Source organism: Meles meles, chromosome 2 (genome assembly GCF_922984935.1).
Source record: "Meles meles chromosome 2, mMelMel3.1 paternal haplotype, whole genome shotgun sequence".
NCBI lineage: Eukaryota > Metazoa > Chordata > Mammalia > Carnivora > Mustelidae > Meles > Meles meles.
In genome coordinates this window covers 141,389,065-141,408,658 of record NC_060067.1, presented here as the reverse complement: position 1 = coordinate 141,408,658, position 19,594 = coordinate 141,389,065, and the positions used below count along the sequence as shown (strand labels likewise).

Sequence of the window (19,594 nt, the reverse complement as noted above, 5' to 3'; positions counted from 1 at the left end):
CTGTATCACCTTGGCCTACAGATTAGATTGGGAAAAAAAGAAGGGATTGGGCTCCCGAAGTGTAGAGCTAATACAAAAGGTCTCAGGAGCCCATTTTTCTTCTAGAAAATATCCACAGCAATGTACAAACATTAGGGAACTCTGTAATACTTAAAGCTAAAAGCCTTCCTAGATATACTTGGGTTGGCCTTAAAAAAAAAAAAAAAAGGTAAAGGAAATAAATGCTCGTAAACAGCTGAATAAAGAGGAATTCCTATATTCCCTTTAGTGTGAATCTCTATTTAAACCTCAAGAGGTCTTAAAGGCCCTCAGAACATCTTCATGGTGGCAGATAGCTCTCTGCAGATGACACACCTCTCTCGGGGGCATTAGATACTTCTCCAGAGGAAAACACAGCTGTTAAGACTTCCCAACCCTGGAAAAATACTGATGGTGAGAAATCAGAGGAAAAATAATGTTACATTTGGGAAAAACTTCAGAGGAAGAAAGGTGTAAAGCAAAGCAAAAACAAATGGAAAAAGCTTTGTGAAATTCAACGGAAACCAATGGACACCAGGTAGTCTATCAAAACTTTTCTAAAATATCAGAGTAACTGAGCAGCACTGGGAATGGATTCTAGAAAGACACTAGAGATACTCAAAAAGGGGGAAAGAAGCAAGCAATTTTCACATTTGAATGTGAATACAGAATTTATTCAAAAATAAAAAGAGTTAAAAACGTCATCTTTACACTAGAAAATTCTCACTGATATAAGTCTATGTAATAGATATTTATCTGTCAAATAAACCGCAAAAGACACTTACCTCCCTTTTTTTAGCTTCATTTGTGCTATACTTTGGAAAGAGGTAGGAAAATATATTTCCACAGCAACAGGCAACATGTACCAGAGGACCTTCTTTTCCTAAACTCAAACCTGATGCCACAGCCAGTACTAATGTGATGGTTTTAATCATTAAAGTCCATTTTCCCAAGTAACCTCTGATAATGAATCCACTTAAAATAGTTTTAATCTACAAAGAAAAGATTAAAACAGCTTAATTTCCTTTAAGAAACAGGAAAATTAAAGTAATTTAAGTTACTCTCTTGTTTTACTTACAAAACTACCTTGTAAATTTTTCTGGTGGACCATGGAACAAAATTTTTCAAAAGCTGTAACTATTATGCTACAAATAATAAATCTATTCTAATTCTCTCCTCAAGCAAGGATTGAAGCCAACCCTATCTCATGAACAAAACTAGGATATAAGGCCATGTTAAAGAGAATACAGACCTTAATACAAGGATTGTAATTACATAACAAGGAAAAGGTAAATTTGAATACTTTTGTTGTAGAAATAGTTAGATACATTCAAACATGTTGTGTCAGAACTTAGGTTATTTTGTCTTCTCAGAGTGCCATCATTATGTGTGATATTTTCCTATATATTAAGAAGGGCAAGTGACAACAGCTAAATGCTGCATGATACTGCCCCTTAAAGACATTCTTAATTAATGAAAATTTTTAAATCACTAAAATTAAGTTTCAAAAGGAAATGCATTAGAAAAAAGCTGATAACTTACTTAACACAGAAAAATTAAAAGGGGAAAGATGTGAATTTCCATCACACCATTCAATCCTAAGTGTATTCTTTAAATTACACCATTCAAGCCTGAATATATTCTTTAAATTACTGTTGATAAAAAATAAAATCCAAAAGTTTGTACTATTGCCTCACTGTGGTCAAATGTTTATTTAAAGTATAAAATGGTTATAAAGATTATCTGTCAAATTCAAGAATTATTAACTTATTTAATTAAAATATATAGTCATAAAAAGAGTGAATATATTCAAATCAGGTTCACAGCAGCAAAACATCAACTAATCCATCAAAGAATTTTAGGCCACATAAAACTTTTCCAGCTTTATAACTGAGTGTTCTGATATTTGTTTAGTCATATGCTAAACTAGTGGTAGAGGAAAAAAAAAAATCAACCTCCATAGTTAATGAAATGACGATGGAGAAAAAGTTCTTGTGATAATCAGCTTACATTTTTAAAATTTTCTTTCTCATATTACAATTTGCTCAGAAAAACAACCACTACCCCCCCAAAGGCAAAGATTAACATCATAACAATTATTAAATGTTTAATGATACTACAACATTGCATGGCTTACCTCTGGGATTCCAGAGCCACAGGCATATGGAGCAAATACTTTTACCAGGGAAACGGCAAGAAAGGCAAAACTCAAGGCCCAAAAGATGTACATTATGTAATTCATGATGTAAGAGCCAGGACCCTAAAAGGCAAATCATTTAATAGTATAAATTTAATGTACAGAGTACCCCGAATGCAAGTGCTTTCCACATAAGAAACTTGTGTGAAACTCATAAAAGTTTCCTGGTTTACTTCCACAATAGTTAAAGCTTTATATGAACAAAATATTTAAGAAGAATCAAAAAACATTTATATATACAACGAGGCTTAATCTGTTTAATGTTTTCCTAGATTTTTTTTGATACCTAAAATCTTATTGCCGAAAATCAGCTATACTTTAACTTCTGCCTACCCACAAATCACATTTTGGAAATAGCTGAAGATAAAATTGTATTTGCACTGTGACTGCATTCTGCTGCAATTCTGAAGATCAAGTGAGAAACAGCATACTGGCCATGTTATCAGCAAAAATATTTTTTTTCGCTCAAAAATTCAGCTAGAACAAAATTTTTAAAACATCCTTATGACCAGGTAACTATATGTATTATACAATATTCTAACTTTTACAATGTTCTTCATTACAGAACGTCAAGAACAGTAATCATTTAAATATAATGCTACAAAGAAAAATCTATGGATTTCTTTAAGATGGATCCTGTTACAAGGCTTATTTTACTAAACTTTTTGATAATTTATACTTCCCAACAATCACGGTATGTTAAGCAGTTTTAATAATTTCATACTGACTTTCTGTGATTATACAGATCCTACTGCACTTCTTTTCTACAATAAGATATATTTAATGTCATAATTGAATAGACTTGAATGTGACTATGTAGTTAACTAATAAAGAGCTTCTTGAAACTTTACATTTTACTCGCTGCAATGTATTCTCCTATTTTCCAATCTATCCTATTACATTTTACTTTTAATGCAGTTGCAATCATCTAATATGTGATTAATTCTATAATTAAGTGAACTGAAGACTCATTTAGCTATCTCAATTTTTACTTCATTTCAAACCCAGCAAGACTTACTTCTGCTTGACCTATGATTAACTCTGCCCATGTTTTCCACTGTGGGCATTTATCCCTCTCTTCAAATGTTGTTTCATTAGATCCCCAACAACACTGTTCATGGTTGTACCACAGTGCACTAAGGCAAATGCCCTCCTTGAGATCAGTCATCCAATCAGCAGCAATGTCTATTAATCCAGCCAATGCCCCTGTAAAAACACGTTGAAGGTAGTTTAAAAAAAAAAAAAGTTAAATCCATTTTTGGAGTGTTAAGAACTACCAAGTTAAGAGGTTCAAAGAAAGCTGGGGATTCCCTATACATAAAGGGAATATTATATAAATTTAAATATTAGGTAAATTTAAGATTTTTAAGTCTTAGGTATAAATAATTTTATATTACTTCTAAAAAAGTATAGACAGCCACTTTTCAATATAAAATGGCTATTCTCTCTTTGAAATAAAACTAGTTACATTATTTAAATTAACTGTGATTTGTAATAAAGGTTTTTAAAAGACACTAAAACATCTTTAAAAGACAGCTAGCGGGAGGTTCACAAATCAGGTTATTAAAGTCTGAGTTTTTACTATTATGTTTCAATATGAAATTTAATAAATTTACAAACTATCTCAATATCATTAAAATTTAATGTTCATTAGAAATAATTAGTGAAACTCATAGCACTAATGAATCACTTGACAGACTGTTTTTTCCCTTAAATAACAAAAAATTAAATGTACCAAGATCATTTTAATGACAATACAAAAAATATACAACTTTGTGGACAAAATCTAAGACCTTCTCATCATATAAAAAGATCAAAAGGTCACATACACAGTGGTCACAAAATTCTTGTGCATGTCAATTAGAGGTATCAGTACTTCCCTCTAGACTCCACATAAATTTTAATTTTCCTCATGTTCTTGTAGACATAATCTTCAACGGTGGAAACTGAAAGTCATTAAAAGAGTCCTTAATGTTTGCTTTCAGATCTTCAACTCCTACTTCTTAAAATCTCACACATAGGCACTTTGTGGGCCCCCAACAGCATGGTAGTTAAAATGCAGACTCTTGAGCTGAACTGCCTAAACGTAAATCTTTGCTGGGCCACTTACTAGCCACACAACCTCAGTCATGTTACCAAACTCTCTGTGCTCCAGGCACTTCATCTGTAAAACGGTGGTGACAGTGCCACTTGTAACACAGGACTGCCATGCAGTTTACATACTTGTAAAGACTTCAAGGCGGAGCATGGCACATAGAAAGCCCTCAAAAAATTAGTAGCTACTTATTATGATGTTAATATTAAAAGATACTTTATTATCTGGACCAAACCACCTATTTTACAGACACAGAAACTGAAATCCAGAAAGATCAACCAAACTGCATAAACAAAGTGACAGAGCCAAGACTAGACTCAAAAGCATCCTGCCTCCTAGCCGTCTTATATTTAAGATTTCTTGAAACAAAACAAATACCTTTAAAAATCCAATAGGACCTGAAAAAAACATTGTGGGAAGGAGAGGAGAATGATTTATTTTTCTGTTAACCAAAAAAGGATTACATGAAAATTTTTCTTTACCTGATGCCAATCCTGTTAGTGTTACTACTAGCCATCCTGACCATGCATCATATAAACTTTTTGTCATTTCCCATGCTGATTCTTTCTTTTTGCTGTTGATCTGAAATTAGAAATGTTTATGCTTCATTTTTCAAACTATGAACAGAAGCCACAATTCTAGAATCTAACAATTTTTTTTCAGTTACTATACATGAGATAGTAATCTATAAACTAAATCATGGGAAAGGTGAGTTTGGGGCAGAATCACGACATCAGACAGTTGTTAAACCTGTAAACCATATGATAAACATCTATCCAGAGATCTGCATTTTTAACAAAAACCTCAGGATTTAAGAGCAAGGGGTCCATAAACCACATAGAGTCTGGCCTACACTGTTTTAAATTGAATCAGATTTAGCTGATACATAACTTTCATATCAACAGAAATAAGACATTATGGCTTGAAATGTTTGTCATTTCCTGGTTTCCTGCCTTTCTGGTTCTAGCAATTAAGTGGATTATAGTGTTTTTTAAAACAAAAGTTAATAACAGTATTATGCCCATAAGTACAGTATAGAATCATCATGTGACTAAAGGGCCTGCCAAAATCTGTAGGCCCGTAAATATGCAGGTATGCAGAACTCTAATCCCATTTGTAGGGTCCAGAGGCTCTCTTCTATCACTGTGTAAGGCAGAGGTGTCCTCTACTGAATATAGTGGAGGAAGTGTGATTAGCAGGATAGGAATAGATTTGATTTCCAGATCTCACTAGACTAAGACACAAGAAGGCAACTCTTCTTCTCTTAGTAAGAAAGTACTTTTAAACCTATCCCTAACTAGCCCAAACCTCTTCCATTCTATTAAGATTGTTTAAAAAGCCATATTCTTGGGCTGCCTGGGTGGTTCAGTCAGATAAGCATCTGCTTCAGGCTTGGGTCATGATCCCAGGGTCCTAGAATAGAGTCCCACATTGGCTCCCTGCTCTATGGGTGGTCTGCTTCTCCCTCTCCCCCTGCCTGCCACTCCCCTTGCTTGTGTACTTTCTCTCCATCAAATAAATAAATAAAATCTTGAAAAATTTTAAAAAATAAATAAATAAAAATAAAAAGCCCATATTCTCAGTCTAGGACTTTAGTGCTCAAATCATCTCACAGTATAGTTACAGCTGGAATTCAAAAATCTGGTCTATTTCCTCACTAAAAAGGCTCAGTTAAGTTCTGGGATGAATAAGGCTATTTTATACCTTCTATACTATAAGCAACTAATCACAGATACTAAGCATTCTTTAAACTCTGAAGGTAGGTTCATTTCTTTCAAAAATAATCATTAAATCCCACGTTGCTTTTTCTCAGTAACTGTAATGTTTCATATAACATGAGTTAAAAATTTGGTGATTATCTAAATGTTCATCAATACTGCACTGGTTAAGTAAATTGCAGTATATGCAATAAAAAATTCTTCACTCACTAAAAAATAAAGAGATAGATGCAGTGTTATGCAGGGGAGAAAAGCAAGGTGGACAGAACTGTGTACAGTACGCTACCATCTTTCTAAGAAAAAATAAGCATATAAATATATGGGCTTGTATTTTTTTAAAAATAAAGGGATAAACCATATAGTTTTAAAAGTAAGTCATCATCTTAAGAGGGTGGCAACAGGTTAGATTGGAAACGGGAGTTTAAAACAAAGTAGTTTGTATGTGTGATCTTAATGGGATAAATGCTAAGAACAAAAACTATTGGGGAAAAAAAAGAAAGAAAACACTAAAACTTTTCAGTAAGCACATCAATGAGGATAGCATCGGTAACTAATCTGAAACTGTTGTGTGTGTATTGTGAAGTAAATCATATGATTATACATGTGATGTTGAGATTTTTGGCATGACTGAAAGATGGTACAGATTTAAGAACTAGACGCTAAATAAAAGCCCTTTAGGGGGGCGCCTGGGTGGCTCAGTGGATTAAGCCGCTGCCTTCGGCTCAGGTCATGATCTCAGGGTCCTGGGATCGAGCCCCGCATCGGGCTCTCTGCTCCGCAGGGAGCCTGCTTCCTCCTCTCTCTCTGCCTGCCTCTCTGCCTACCTGTGATCTCTCTCTCTCTGTCAAATAAATAAATAAAATCTTTAAAAAAAAAAAAAAGCCCTTTAGTACTGAATTTAAATTAGAAAGTTCCCATAAACTTATGAGGCCAGAAAACAATGGCCAACCCAGAGGCAAGAAGTACGTCTAGTGCCCACACTGCCTATAAATCATCTTCCTTCCAAGGAACCAGGGCTCCTTGGAGAAGGGGCTGACTCCAGATATGGTGAAGGAAATGTATATGAGTGAGGATCATCTTGTTTTCCTAGAATATGCCAAAGTCTACTAAGGATGTGTCAAAGGACACAGGCACCAATCCAGGTCTCTTCTAGTCAAAAAATGGAATAACACAGGCATCAATATAGATAATAATGGGGATGATTAAAATACATTAAATATGTTCTAATCTATGAGTGCATGAAGATACAGAAACAGAAGTCAAACAAGCAAACCAAACTCTCACTAGTCAACTTTGAGGATACTAGGAAACCATCTAATTTCAAACTTCCCCTTTTCTGTATAATCTGAACTTTACAGAACCCAAATAATCGAAGGCTCTCTTTACAGAGATTTTCATGCTAATAAATAAAGAAGGAATGACAATTAGGTTACCGACATTTTGCAAAATACTGAAATAGTAGTATCTGAAATGATATAATGTTGATTTACCTCAAAACTGGAGGTAGGAGGGGTATTAAGTCTAATAAAAAGTTTGGGGGAAAAAGAATTAGGTACTTATACACACTGAGATATAAAGTTTTCTTTTAATGTAATGTTTTAAAAAACAGTAAAGCGGCTCCTGGGTGGCTCAGTCAGTTGAGTGTCTGTCTTTGGCTCAGGTCATGATCTCAGGATCCTGCAATGGAGTTCTATGTCAGTCTTCCTGCTCAGCAGGGAACCTGCTTTTCCCTCTGCCTGCCACTCCCCCTGCTTGTGCTCGCTCTGTCAAATAAATAAATTAAATCTTTAAAATAAATAAATTAAATAAAAAACAGCAATAAGAACACCTATGTATAGAATTTCCCAGGTTTAAAAAAAACATTTTTATGCATAGATCAAACTACAGAAAATGGTATGTGACCTATCTAGAAAGAGACCTTTAATAGATTAGCTAAGACACTGACTACTTCATATTATTTTAAATGTTTCAAGATCTATGGACTACCTTCAAAATCAAAGAGAAAAAGTATATCATGGTATCTTTTAGTTTTAATTTGCTTTAGAATTTTATGAACATGACGTCTTACACTTTCATACTATGTCACTTTGAAACACATTTAAACTCCAACCTGAGTATGTTAATGAGTTATAAATGTATACAGTTCTAACTATAACTGATTTACCTAACACTCATACAAGATGCAGGAGTTACAGTGTACCTGCAATAGGCATATGGGATTAAAACACTGATTCTTATAATGTGGTCACATACACTCTGAGGGTCCCTAAGACCTTCTCAAACAGGTCTTCAAGAAACTATTTTCATTGTAATACTAAAACACGATGTGCCTATTTCACTGTGTTTATATTTTCACTGATAATGCAAAAGCAAATGCAAAATGGCTGCTCCCAAGCACAAATCAAGGCAGTAGCATCCAAACATACCGGTAGTCATCCTATTCTTCACTGCCATGTATCTCAGTAAAAAAACAAAGTAAGTAAACGCCAGTTTCACTTACAAATGACTTTGAAGTAGTAAAAATTATTATGCCTCAATCATTGAGTCTTGTTTATATCAGGTGTGATGACTTAGGTATATATAAAGCCTTTTGATGCATACTGAAGTATGAGGTTATGCCTTGAGGAAAAGTATTTATGTGATTTACAAAATAAAGTTGACACTTGCACATGATATGCCATTTTTACTTGAAAGAAAGATACCAACTATGGTTTTTCAGACTTGGGAATCTCACAGGCATCTTGCAAAAAACAAACCAAAGAAGTCTATCATTTCAAGTGAAATAAATTTGTATTTGTTTCTAGTGACAGAATTTGAGCTTTGAACTAAAAAGAATTTTGGAAAACTTGTATCTATCACTGTAAGGATGACAGATTCCCAATACTTAAAGACTTTTATAAAGAGATATGTGTTGATATTAACAAATGTTTTTTTAATATCGTCTAATGAAAAGTGTCAATACTTGAAAGAACTGCATAAAACAGTGAATTATTTTCCAAATGATCACTGCATGATGTTATGAAATTATTCATTAGAGCTGAAGGTGAACTAACAGATTTTACTGTAACAAAAGATAAAAAGTTCACTGATAGAGTTTCAGATTACCCACTGGCAACTAATCTTTAAGAAACTACCACCTGTCAGTTTGGTACAGAATCAAAGAATATCCACAATGATATAAAAAGGTTATTAAAATATTCCTAGATTTTCCAACTACCCATCTATATGGGGTTGGATTTTCTTCATATATTTCAACCCAAATAACATATCACAACAGACTGAAGGCAGAAACAGATATTAAAATCCAGCAGTCTTTCATTAAATCAATAATAATGAGATTTATAAAAATGTAACATATATCACTGCAATGATGACAGATTCCTTATTTCTTATAAGGATCCTTATAAGAATGACACTTTTCATTATACAATATTAAAAATATCATACTTGTTAGTATCAACCCTGATCGCTTTAGAAAAGTCTTTAAAGGGCGCCTGGGTGGCCCAGTGGGTTAAAGCCTCTGCCTTCGGCTCAGGTCATGATCCCAGGGTCGTGGGATTGAGCCCCACATCGGGCTCTCTGCTCAGTGGGAAGCCTGCTTCCTCCTCTGTCTCTGCCTGCCTCTCTGCCTACTTGTGATATCCCTGTCAAATAAATAAATAAAATCTTTAAAAAAAAAAAAAAGTCTTTAAGTACTGGGAATCGGTCACTAAATATTTTTTTATTTTGGGAAACACAGTTATTTTTCATAAAAATGTTTTGTTTTTATAAAACTATGTTTTGATATTAATGTGTAATGAGTTTTGTTACTTCTAAATAAATTAACTTTTTTAATTTCTCAGTTTCTGTATCTAATATAGTAAATATCAATTAATATAACCACATAAACTAAGGCATCCTCAATAACTGTTTAGAGTTTTGAGTTTAATAGTGTTCCTGATGAATGGATAAAGAGGATGCAGTATATATATCCAATGGAATACTACTCAACCATCAAAAATATGAAATTTTGTGATTTGCAACATGAATGGAACTAGAGGGTATTATGCTAAGCAAAATCAGAGAAAAACAGTTATAATATGATTTCACTCATATATGGAATTTAAGAAACAAAACAGAGTAGCAAAGAGGAAGGGAGGGAAAAATAAAACAAGATGTAATCAGAGGGAGACAAACCATAAGAGACTCTTAACCATAGGAAACAAACAGGGTTGCTGAAGGGGAGGAGGGTCAGGGTATCAGGTAACAGGGTGATGGGCATTAAAAAGGGCACATGATGTAATGAGCACTGTGTGTTACATACAACTGATGAATCACTGAACTCTACCTCTGAAACTTATAATATACTATGTTAATTAATTAAATATAAATTAAAAAAATAAATCTAAAAAATAAGTATTCTCAGATGATAAAATAAAATAAAATAAAAATGTGTTCTAAGATGAAAACTTTTTGAAAACTTTGAAAATCACCACTGAATTGTATCTTCAAAAAGGTAAATACTGACTGATGAATCTCAGGGGTTATACTAGTCATAAACAAAATAATCTAATTCTAATTTCAACTTTACTATACATGTATACATTAATATGAAAGGTTTTAACTAATTTTACAAGCAGTTATTTTCATTTATAAGTAAATTTCAGACCTCAGAGTTATAACAAGCCTTTTGGAATTTGGAATTTTATTTTTCAAAGAGAATTTTTATCTTTTAATTTATTTTTGGATTACATCAGTAAGTCACAACTCACAAGTGGCACTTTTAAGCCATTCTTCTTTTAACATTTTTTATCTAATGGATAAAATACAGATAAAACTTTAAAATTTTTATTTTTTTAATTTAGCAGAAATTTATCTATTTCTTTTTTTTGATGTTACAAATGGAATAGCTGATTTCTGAAGAAATTTTAGCCCAACTCTTTTTAGCCCAAGATGTATCTGAAATATACATTTGCTATAAAAACTACTGAAAATACCCTGATGCCGAGTGACGTGGATGGAACTAGAGCGTATCATGCTTAGTGAAATAAGTCAATCGGAGAAAGACAACTATCATATGATCTCCCTGATATGAGGACATGGAGAAGCAACATGGGCGGGTAGGGGGATAGGAGAAGAATAAATGAAACAAGATGGGATTGGGAGGGAGACAAACCATAAATGACTCTTAATCTCACAAAACAAACTGGGGGTTGCTGGGGGGAAGGTGGGATTGGGAGAGGGGGAGGGGGCTATGGACATTGGGGAGGGTAAGTGCTATCGTGAGTGCTGTGAAGTGTGTAAACCTGGCGATTCACAGACCTGTACCCCTGGGGATAAAAATACATTATATGTTTATTTAAAAAAAAAAAAATTTGGAAGGGGAGGCGAACCATAAGAGACTATGGACTCTGAAAAACAACCTGAGGGATTTGAAGGGTCAGGGGTGGGAGGTTGGGGGAACAGGTGGTGGGTAATGGGGAGGGCACGTTTTGCATGGAGCACTGGGTGTTGTGCAAAAAGAATGAATACTGTTACGCTGAAAAAATAAATAAAATGGAAAAAAAAAAGAAAAAAAGAACTACTGAAAATATTATTACACTGTAAGTAATTCTTTTCTTTTTTTTTAAATTAGTGATTCATTACAACACTTAAATATGCCCTTTACAGGGGCGCCTGGGTGGCTCAGTGGGTTAGGCCGCTGCCTTCTGCTCGGGTCGTGATCTCGGGGTCCTGGGATCGAGTCCCACATCGGGCTCTCTGCTCGGCAGCGAGCCTGCTTCCCTCTCTCTCTCTCTGCCTGCCTCTCTGTCTACTTGTGATCTCTCTCTGTCAAATAAATAAATAAAATCTTAAAAAAAAAAAATATGCCCTTTACAGGACTCAATCTGAGAAATCCCAGCATTTAAAACTGAGAAAGGGGGCGCCTGGGTGGCTCAGTCAATTAAGCATCTGCCTTCAGTTCAGCTCATGATCCTAGGGTCCTTGGATTGAGTTTGTATCAGGTTCCCTGCTCATTGGTGAGCCTGCTTCTCCCTCTCCCTTCCCACCCCTGCTCATGTTCTCTCTCAAAACTAAATTTAAAACAAAAAACAAAAAACAAAACAAAACAAAAAAACTTTAAAAATAAATAAATAAATAAAACTGAGAAAGGAGATAAAAGAAAACAATAAAATCCCACGAAGCTCTCTCTCCAATATGCTTCTTCTTTTATGATAATAGGAATTACATAACTTTCCTCCTTTACTGTAGCTGCTGTGCTGCTCAAAGACAAAAATTGTGCTGACTCTATACCTCAATCTTCCTCCCAACTCACATGCTGTGTTTTCCTGGTCCTTCCTTTTTTGAACTATTTTATTTTTTTTTATTTTAAGCTACCTCAAGTTCTTTCCAGATGTATAAACAAACTTTTTAAAAAAATTACATAGAGAGAGAAAAAAACATATATTACTCATAAAATGTAGAAATTTACTTAAATGTACTTTAATGCATGATATATATTTTGGTAGCCTGAGATCATTGGCAAAAATATATTATTAAATTATCTAGTTATACACTACACTATAAATTACTGAAAACACTTACCCGTCTATGCCTTTCTCTGTCTTTACACTTCTCTCGCACCCAGTCAATAGTATGGAAATCATCATATGTACCAACACCTGGAATTGGTTCATCCAAAAGATCCAGCAAGTGTGTAGAACTGTTAATGCTGCCTCCATTTGTCATTGTATAATGAGTTCCTACAAAGCAAAAAAGAACAGTATGTTTTATGAGAGACAATGGTGAACTATGTAACCTTCTTAATAGTTTACTAGTAATTCATAAAGAAATAGTATCACTTGGATTTGTAGTAAAACAAAACGGAGGAAGGAAAACACCAAGAAAAATCATCCAAAACTTTGAAATAAGGCTAAAGACCATGGCATGTCCTTTCAAACATATATTACAGTATCAAAAATAGGCTTGCCTAGTAGTCATCTTTTGCTCTGAGGCAGAAGACTTTATTATTTTCTATTGATTAGGACATTGACTCTGTAAAGTTAGATAATAACTTAGAGAAGATTGATAAATTGAAAATTATTGTTTTCATCCAGCAAAAATGTAATTCAATTTCATCTAGTAGCGAAGATAATACTTAAGAGTTCTAGTGTTGGGGTTTTTGTTTTTGCCCTGTAAGAAAATTTCTCACTGATCCTTCATCATCTCACACATTCTCCTCTAAGTCATCTTTGTCATCAAGCTAGTTTCCTCACTCGTACTAAATAAATCTTTGACATGTGTTCACTATATACTTATAAGTTACTTAATACTAGGAAGGACACTGAAAGACAATTCACAAAAAAGACTTATATTTTAAAAGCTCAACCCAACACAAATGGCTCTTAAATTTAAAAAGTTCAATCCAACACAATAAAGAGGAATACAAATCAAACCTACAATATCATCTTCTTCTATCAGACTGGTAAAGATTAAACAGGTGACTAAGGCACTGAGTTAACAAAGTTATGGGGAAAGAACGCTTGCCACAAAATTATTAGTTTAAGTATAAACTGGTATAACCCCTCTGGAAAGTCAAAGCTACCAAAATTTAAATACACAGATGCTGTCAAACCCAGCAAAGTCCACTTCCAAAAAAAATTTTTTTGCAGTTACACTTGCATAAATCCCTAAGTTATGCACAGTGTGGTAAAACATCTTACTGTGTACTCTAGAAGGAAAACAAAAACAAATTAATGCCAAAGTGCTCATAATCCAAAAGAAGGGTCAAAAAAAGAGCCAGAAGTAAATACTTTAGGCTTTGGAGGCCACATAGTCACAACACCACAACTCTGCCATAGTAGCACAAAAGAAATCACAGATAATATATAATGAATGGGTATGGCTGTGTTTCAATAATACTTTACAAAACAGGTGAAGAGCAGCATTTGGCCCAACCACTGATCTAAAGTCTCTACAGCATAAACCAAACTCAACTGAAGACATTTACTAGGAATTCTGTACTTAATGGCACTCTTCTAGATAGTATAGGAGATACAAAGGTAATAAAAACATTGTCCCTGACTCAATATAATACTGAATATTATAAACAAACTTAATGTCTATTTACTTCTACCAGGCAGAACAGGGTTCTCTCTTCCCTTCCTATCTGATATATTTGCCTTGGAAATATTTGCCTTGGAAAGTATAAAACTTCTAAAAGAAGAACAGTATATTGATCTCAGTGTTCTGGCAGATGTACTCCAGGAATGAATAATGTATCATTCTTGGCTGAGGGTTTAAAAGCTCAATCCCTGCAACAGCCCATGTTGATTTACATAAAACAACCTTATGCGTTTTTACACTAGCTCTTTCTTCCTCTCTCTACCCTGATTTTATTCAGCAATTTCCACTCGGTAAAAGCTGGCTGAAAGGCCACAAATTTTCTTAAGGAAAAAACTACTGGAGAATAAACATAATGAGTATTTATAATGTCTGGACAAATTTGAGAATCTCAGACTCTGCTTTCTATACGATAATAAAATTGGTAATTTAAAACATGTTTTTGAAAGGACGTATCAAAAGCTTCAATGATCTTCTGATACGATGACATCACTTCTGGCCAAAAATGCATAAATTGAATCTTAAAAGGAAAAACAAACACAAGTTGAGGAAAATTCTATAAAATAAATGGCTTACATTCTTCAAAAAACGTCAGTCATGAAAGACAAAGAATGACTGAGGAACTGTTCTAGATTAAAGGAGAAATGACATGACAACTAAATGTAACAGGTGCTTCTAGATTATTAGAATGTGGACAAGGAGGGATGCCTGAGTGGCTCAGTTGGTTTAGCTGCTGCCTTTGGCTCAGGTCATGATCCCAGCATCCTGGGATCGAGTCCCACATTGGGCTCCTTGCTCAGCGGGGAGCCTGCTTCTCCCTTTCCCTCTGCCTCTGCCTGCCACTCTGTCTGCCTGTGCTCGCTCGCTCTCTCTCTGACAAATAAATAAATAAAATCTTAAAAAAAAAAAAAAAAGGAATGTGGACAAGGAAAAAAATAGGGGTTTTTTTTTGTTTACATTAAAGCACAGAGTAAAGTAACTGGAAAATTTTTAAACAGTCTTTAGATCAGATAATGGTACATATCAATACCAATCTACTGATTTTGAAAACTGTACTGTGGCTATATATTGGGGAATGTTCATTCATAAGGAAATACACACTGAAGTATTTACACACACAAACACATTTGATGTATTACACATACACACACAAAAAACAGTATGTGTTACATAGCAAATAGCACATAGAACAGTGAGAAAAAGAGTAAGAGACAGAATAAACAAATGTGGTAAAATGTTAACATTTCAGAAATCTGGGTGAAAGGTACAGAGGATTCTTTTCATTATTTTTCAACATCTCTAAGACTGAAATTAAAAGAAAATGTTTTTTAAAAGTCTACTATGATATATTTTGAAAACTTCCAACTCCTCCCACCCCATGTTGCCTTTATTTGGGTAGAGTTAAAGAAACATGGACTGCTGATCTTAATTACTCTTCTATTCAAAATATAAAAAGCAAAATTTCTATACCACTTAACATACATCCACACAATACATCAGCAGCCCCGCAATAAGGATTGTCAAGTTGTTTGCACCACAAAGATGATAAACAAATGAAGCATGTATTACTCCAAGACATAAAGCAGGAAGTAAAAAAGTAGATACTCATTTTTATGAGGTAACAAAAGGTAGAGCAACACAATTAACAATATTTACATTAACTATGGGTCTTGTCTTTAATGATTTTCTAAAAGTTACTCTGCAGAAACTACTCTGACATCTAACTTACAAAACTATGAAGCAATTCAAAATATCTGACAACCAGAAATTAAGGATTCAATCTTTTTAAACCAGAGGACCCTATGAACCAATGTTTTGTGCTTTGGGGCTTTTAGGTTTTGTCCCTTACAACTTCTGGGACTGCTACAGGATATTGTTCGCATAGGATTTAGCCAGAGCAGCTTTTGTCCCCAACAGACTGTTTGTAGGTCGGTCTGTCCCTTCATCCCTATTTGCTTCTATTTGCTTCTACATACAGAGCATGGTGTTTAAAAAAGCATATTCTAGGGCACCTGGGTGGCTCAGTGGGTTAAAGCTTCTGCCTTCCACTCAGGTCATGATCCCAGGGTCCTGGGATCAGCCCCCCATCAGGCTCTCTGCTCAGCAGGGGGCCTGCTTCCCTTCCCCTCTCTCTGCCTGCTGCTCTGCCTACTTGTGATCTCTGTCAAATAAATAAAATCTTAAAAAATAATAATAGAAATAAAAAATTTTAAAAGCTTATTCTTTTTTTTAAGAGAATATTAAATCGTTTATTGATTACACATGATAATGGATGATACACAAGCTTTAATCCCATCTATAATTTTATCTGATACCATAATTCAATTTAGATATATTGCATAGGATGTGCCAACAGTCATTATTAATAACCAAATAAACTCCAGGACTTTGCTTGGGTGACCTTTTAATGGTGAACTCCATGTCACAACACATTAACTGTCAGTTCAACTACACCAAGGTTTGTGGAGACAATGGCTTCTGTGCCCAAGCACGTTGCAAATAAATTTCGAATGGAACCTGGCATCACCCTGAAGGAATTCTAACTTCACACTGTTGGGGTAGTATACCAAGATGGCTTCAGAGTAGACTAACTTTACACAGCACATTTAAAAAAAAGACACATTTATTCAGCGTCATGATCAGACTATTACATTTAGCAATCAACAGCATGGGTGCAAAAAAAAAATCTACATTAAAACCCTTTGTTGGAATGCTTTACACTTTCCACAGAACAGAAACTAAAATAACCTGTTATACAATTAGTCACAAATACAGTCCTCGAGTTTTTTTTGCCCATACACATGAGTATTGTCTAAAACATGTCTTCTTTGTAGCAGCTAGGCCCCGCCACCACTGTGCTTGGCTGAGTTCACAAATCTGTTGTAACCTGTAGCTTCCCTGTCACTTCTCTGGCTCTCCTCTCCTGCTAAGCTTTGTTTCCTGGCAGTAATTAAAACCTTCTGCCACTGCTGTAGCTACTGCTGCTGCTGGAACCACCATAGCCACCTTGGTTTCGTGGTTTGGCGAAGTATTGGCCTCCACCACCATAAGGGCCAGAGCTTCTGCCTCCAAAATTGCCTCCTTTCATGGGTCCAAAATTTGAGGACTGATTGTTGTAATTGCCAAAATCATTATAGCTTCCGCCACCTCCAAAGTTGCTTCCATCATTACCAAATCCGTTATAGCCATCCCCACTGCCACCATATCCACCACCACCTCGACTGCCACCAAAGCCACATCGACCACTGAAGTTTCCTCCGCGACCAAAGTTGTCATTCCCACCAAAACCACCTCCACGACCACCACCAAAGTTTCCAGGACCACTTCGACCTCTTTGGCTGGATGAAGCACTAGCCATCTCTTGCTTAGAGAGCGCTTTCCTTACTTCACAGTTGTGGCCATTCACAGTATGGTATTTTTGAATGACAATCTTGTCTACAGAATCATGGTCATCAAATGTTACAAAAGCAAAACCCCTCTTTTTGCCACTGCCTCGGTCAGTCATGATCTCAATCACTTTGATTTTCCCATACTGTTCGAAATAATCTCTTAGATGATGTTCTTCGGTGTCTTCTTTAATGCCACCAACAAAAATCTTTTTCACAGTTAAGTGGGCACCAGGTCTTTGAGAATCTTCTCTTGAGACAGCCCTCTTTGGTTCCACAACTCTTCCATCCACCTTGTGTGGCCTTGCATTCATGGCTCATCCACCTCCTCCACAGGGGCATATGTGACAAACCCAAAGCCTCTGGAGCGCTTGGTGTTTGGATCTCTCATGACCACACAGTCCGTAAGTGCTCCCCATTGCCCAAAATGGCTCCTCAGACTCCCATCGGTTGTTTCAAAGCTCAGACCTCCGATGAAGAGCTTCCGCAGCTGTTCAGGCTCTTTGGGAGACTCTGACTTAGACATGACAGCGGTGGGAGGGGAGACTTTAACGATGCTTACTCGGTGGCGTCCACGGGCAGAAAGGACTAATCTCAAAAAAGCTTATTCTAAGGAGATATACTGATTGGTGTTTTTGGTTTGGGGGGAGCCCACAAAAACGCAGAGTCAATTATTTCTAAAAGAAACTGTGTCATTCTTATGACTCCTGCTATCAAATTGGCTTGGATGATAACCAAGAGAGATTTTGATACAAAAGTAAAATAAAATTTTTCTGCTGAGACAGAAATGATTACAAAATTTTTATTTCTTTGGCTCCGATGTATATAATTAAGTGGAATCCCCAGGAAGAGAAAGGCAGACATTTCAATCTGGCTTTAATTTCTCTTCTATCCTGTTCCTTATTCATTATATAGGGCTATTACAGACAGTTGAAAGACAGCATACTGAATGTGAAATCAATTAACATATTTTTTTTAATTTAAAGCTCATACTTGCAGAGTGTCAACAGTGGTGTGGTGGCATCCAAACCCTATAGATTAGGAAGCAGTTAAGTCCTAATGCTAGAGCAATTTCATATTTAAAAATGTCAATCATTTTTATTTAAAGATAGTGAGAGGGGCGCCTGGGTGGCTCAGTGGTTTAAGCCGCTGCCTTCGGCTCGGGTCATGATCTCGGGGTCCTGGGATCGAGTCCCGCGTCGGGCTCTCTGCTCAGCAGGGAGCCTGCTTCCCTCTCTCTCTCTCTCTCTGCCTGCCTCTCTGCCTGCTGTGATCTCTCTCTGTGAAATAAATAAATAAAATCTTTAAAAAAAAAAAAAAGATAGTGAGAAAGTGTTCTCATTAAATATATTTTAAATACTAAAAGGACTGTAATGCAAAAGGATTGCAAATAAAATCCAAGAAGAGTTAAAGAACAATTTAAAGAAGAGTTAATACCTATCCTTCTCAAACTATTCCAAAAAATAGAAGAGGAAGAAAAGCTTTCGGTGCTTCCACTCTATGAGGCCTATATTATTCTGATATCAAAGCCAGACCAAAACACTACAAAACAATTACAGACCAATATCCCTGGTGAACATAGATGGAAAAATCCTCAACAAAATATCAGCAAACCAAATTCAAAAATACATCAAAAGTATGATTCGCCATGATCAAGCAGACTTTATTCCAGGGATGCAAGGATGGATCAAAGTCCACAAATCATGGGCACCTGGGTAGTTCAGTGGGTTAAGCCTCTGCCTTCAGCTCAGGTCATGATCTCAGGGTTCTGGGATTGGGTTCTCTGCTCAGCGGGGAGCCTGCTTCACCCTTTTCTCTCTGCCTGCCTCTCTACTTGTGATTTCTCTGTCAAATAAATAAACAAAAGCTTTCTAAAAAATCCACAAATCAGGGGTGCCTGGGTGGCTCAGTGGGTTAAAGCCTCTGCCTTCGGCTCAGGTCATGATCCTAGGGTCCTGGGATGGAGCCCCGCATCAGGCTCTCTGCTTAGCAGGGAGCCTGCTTCCTCTTTCTCTGCCTGCCTCTCCGCCTACTTGTGATCTCTGTCAAATAAATACATAAAATCTTAAAAAAAAATCCACCAATCAATGTGATGTAC

General features: G+C 35.6%; 1 protein-coding gene and 1 pseudogene across 4 annotated transcripts in view; both read right to left on the bottom strand.

Annotated features, from left to right (window-relative positions):
* The window catches only part of CLCN3 (chloride voltage-gated channel 3), a 99,329-nt gene that overhangs the window by 26,832 nt on the left and 52,903 nt on the right, over nt 1-19,594 (bottom strand). For all 4 annotated transcript variants that reach the window (XM_045995026.1, XM_045995044.1, XM_045995035.1 and 1 more), the window contains 5 exons: nt 12,593-12,750; nt 4,793-4,892; nt 3,234-3,421; nt 2,156-2,278; nt 804-1,010 (listed from right to left, as the gene is read on the bottom strand). In XM_045995026.1, the coding sequence (XP_045850982.1) occupies nt 804-1,010; nt 2,156-2,278; nt 3,234-3,421; nt 4,793-4,892; nt 12,593-12,750 (776 nt within the window). The remainder of the gene's footprint in view (nt 1-803; nt 1,011-2,155; nt 2,279-3,233; nt 3,422-4,792; nt 4,893-12,592; nt 12,751-19,594) is intronic.
* On the bottom strand, nt 17,061-18,147 carry LOC123934885 (annotated as a pseudogene).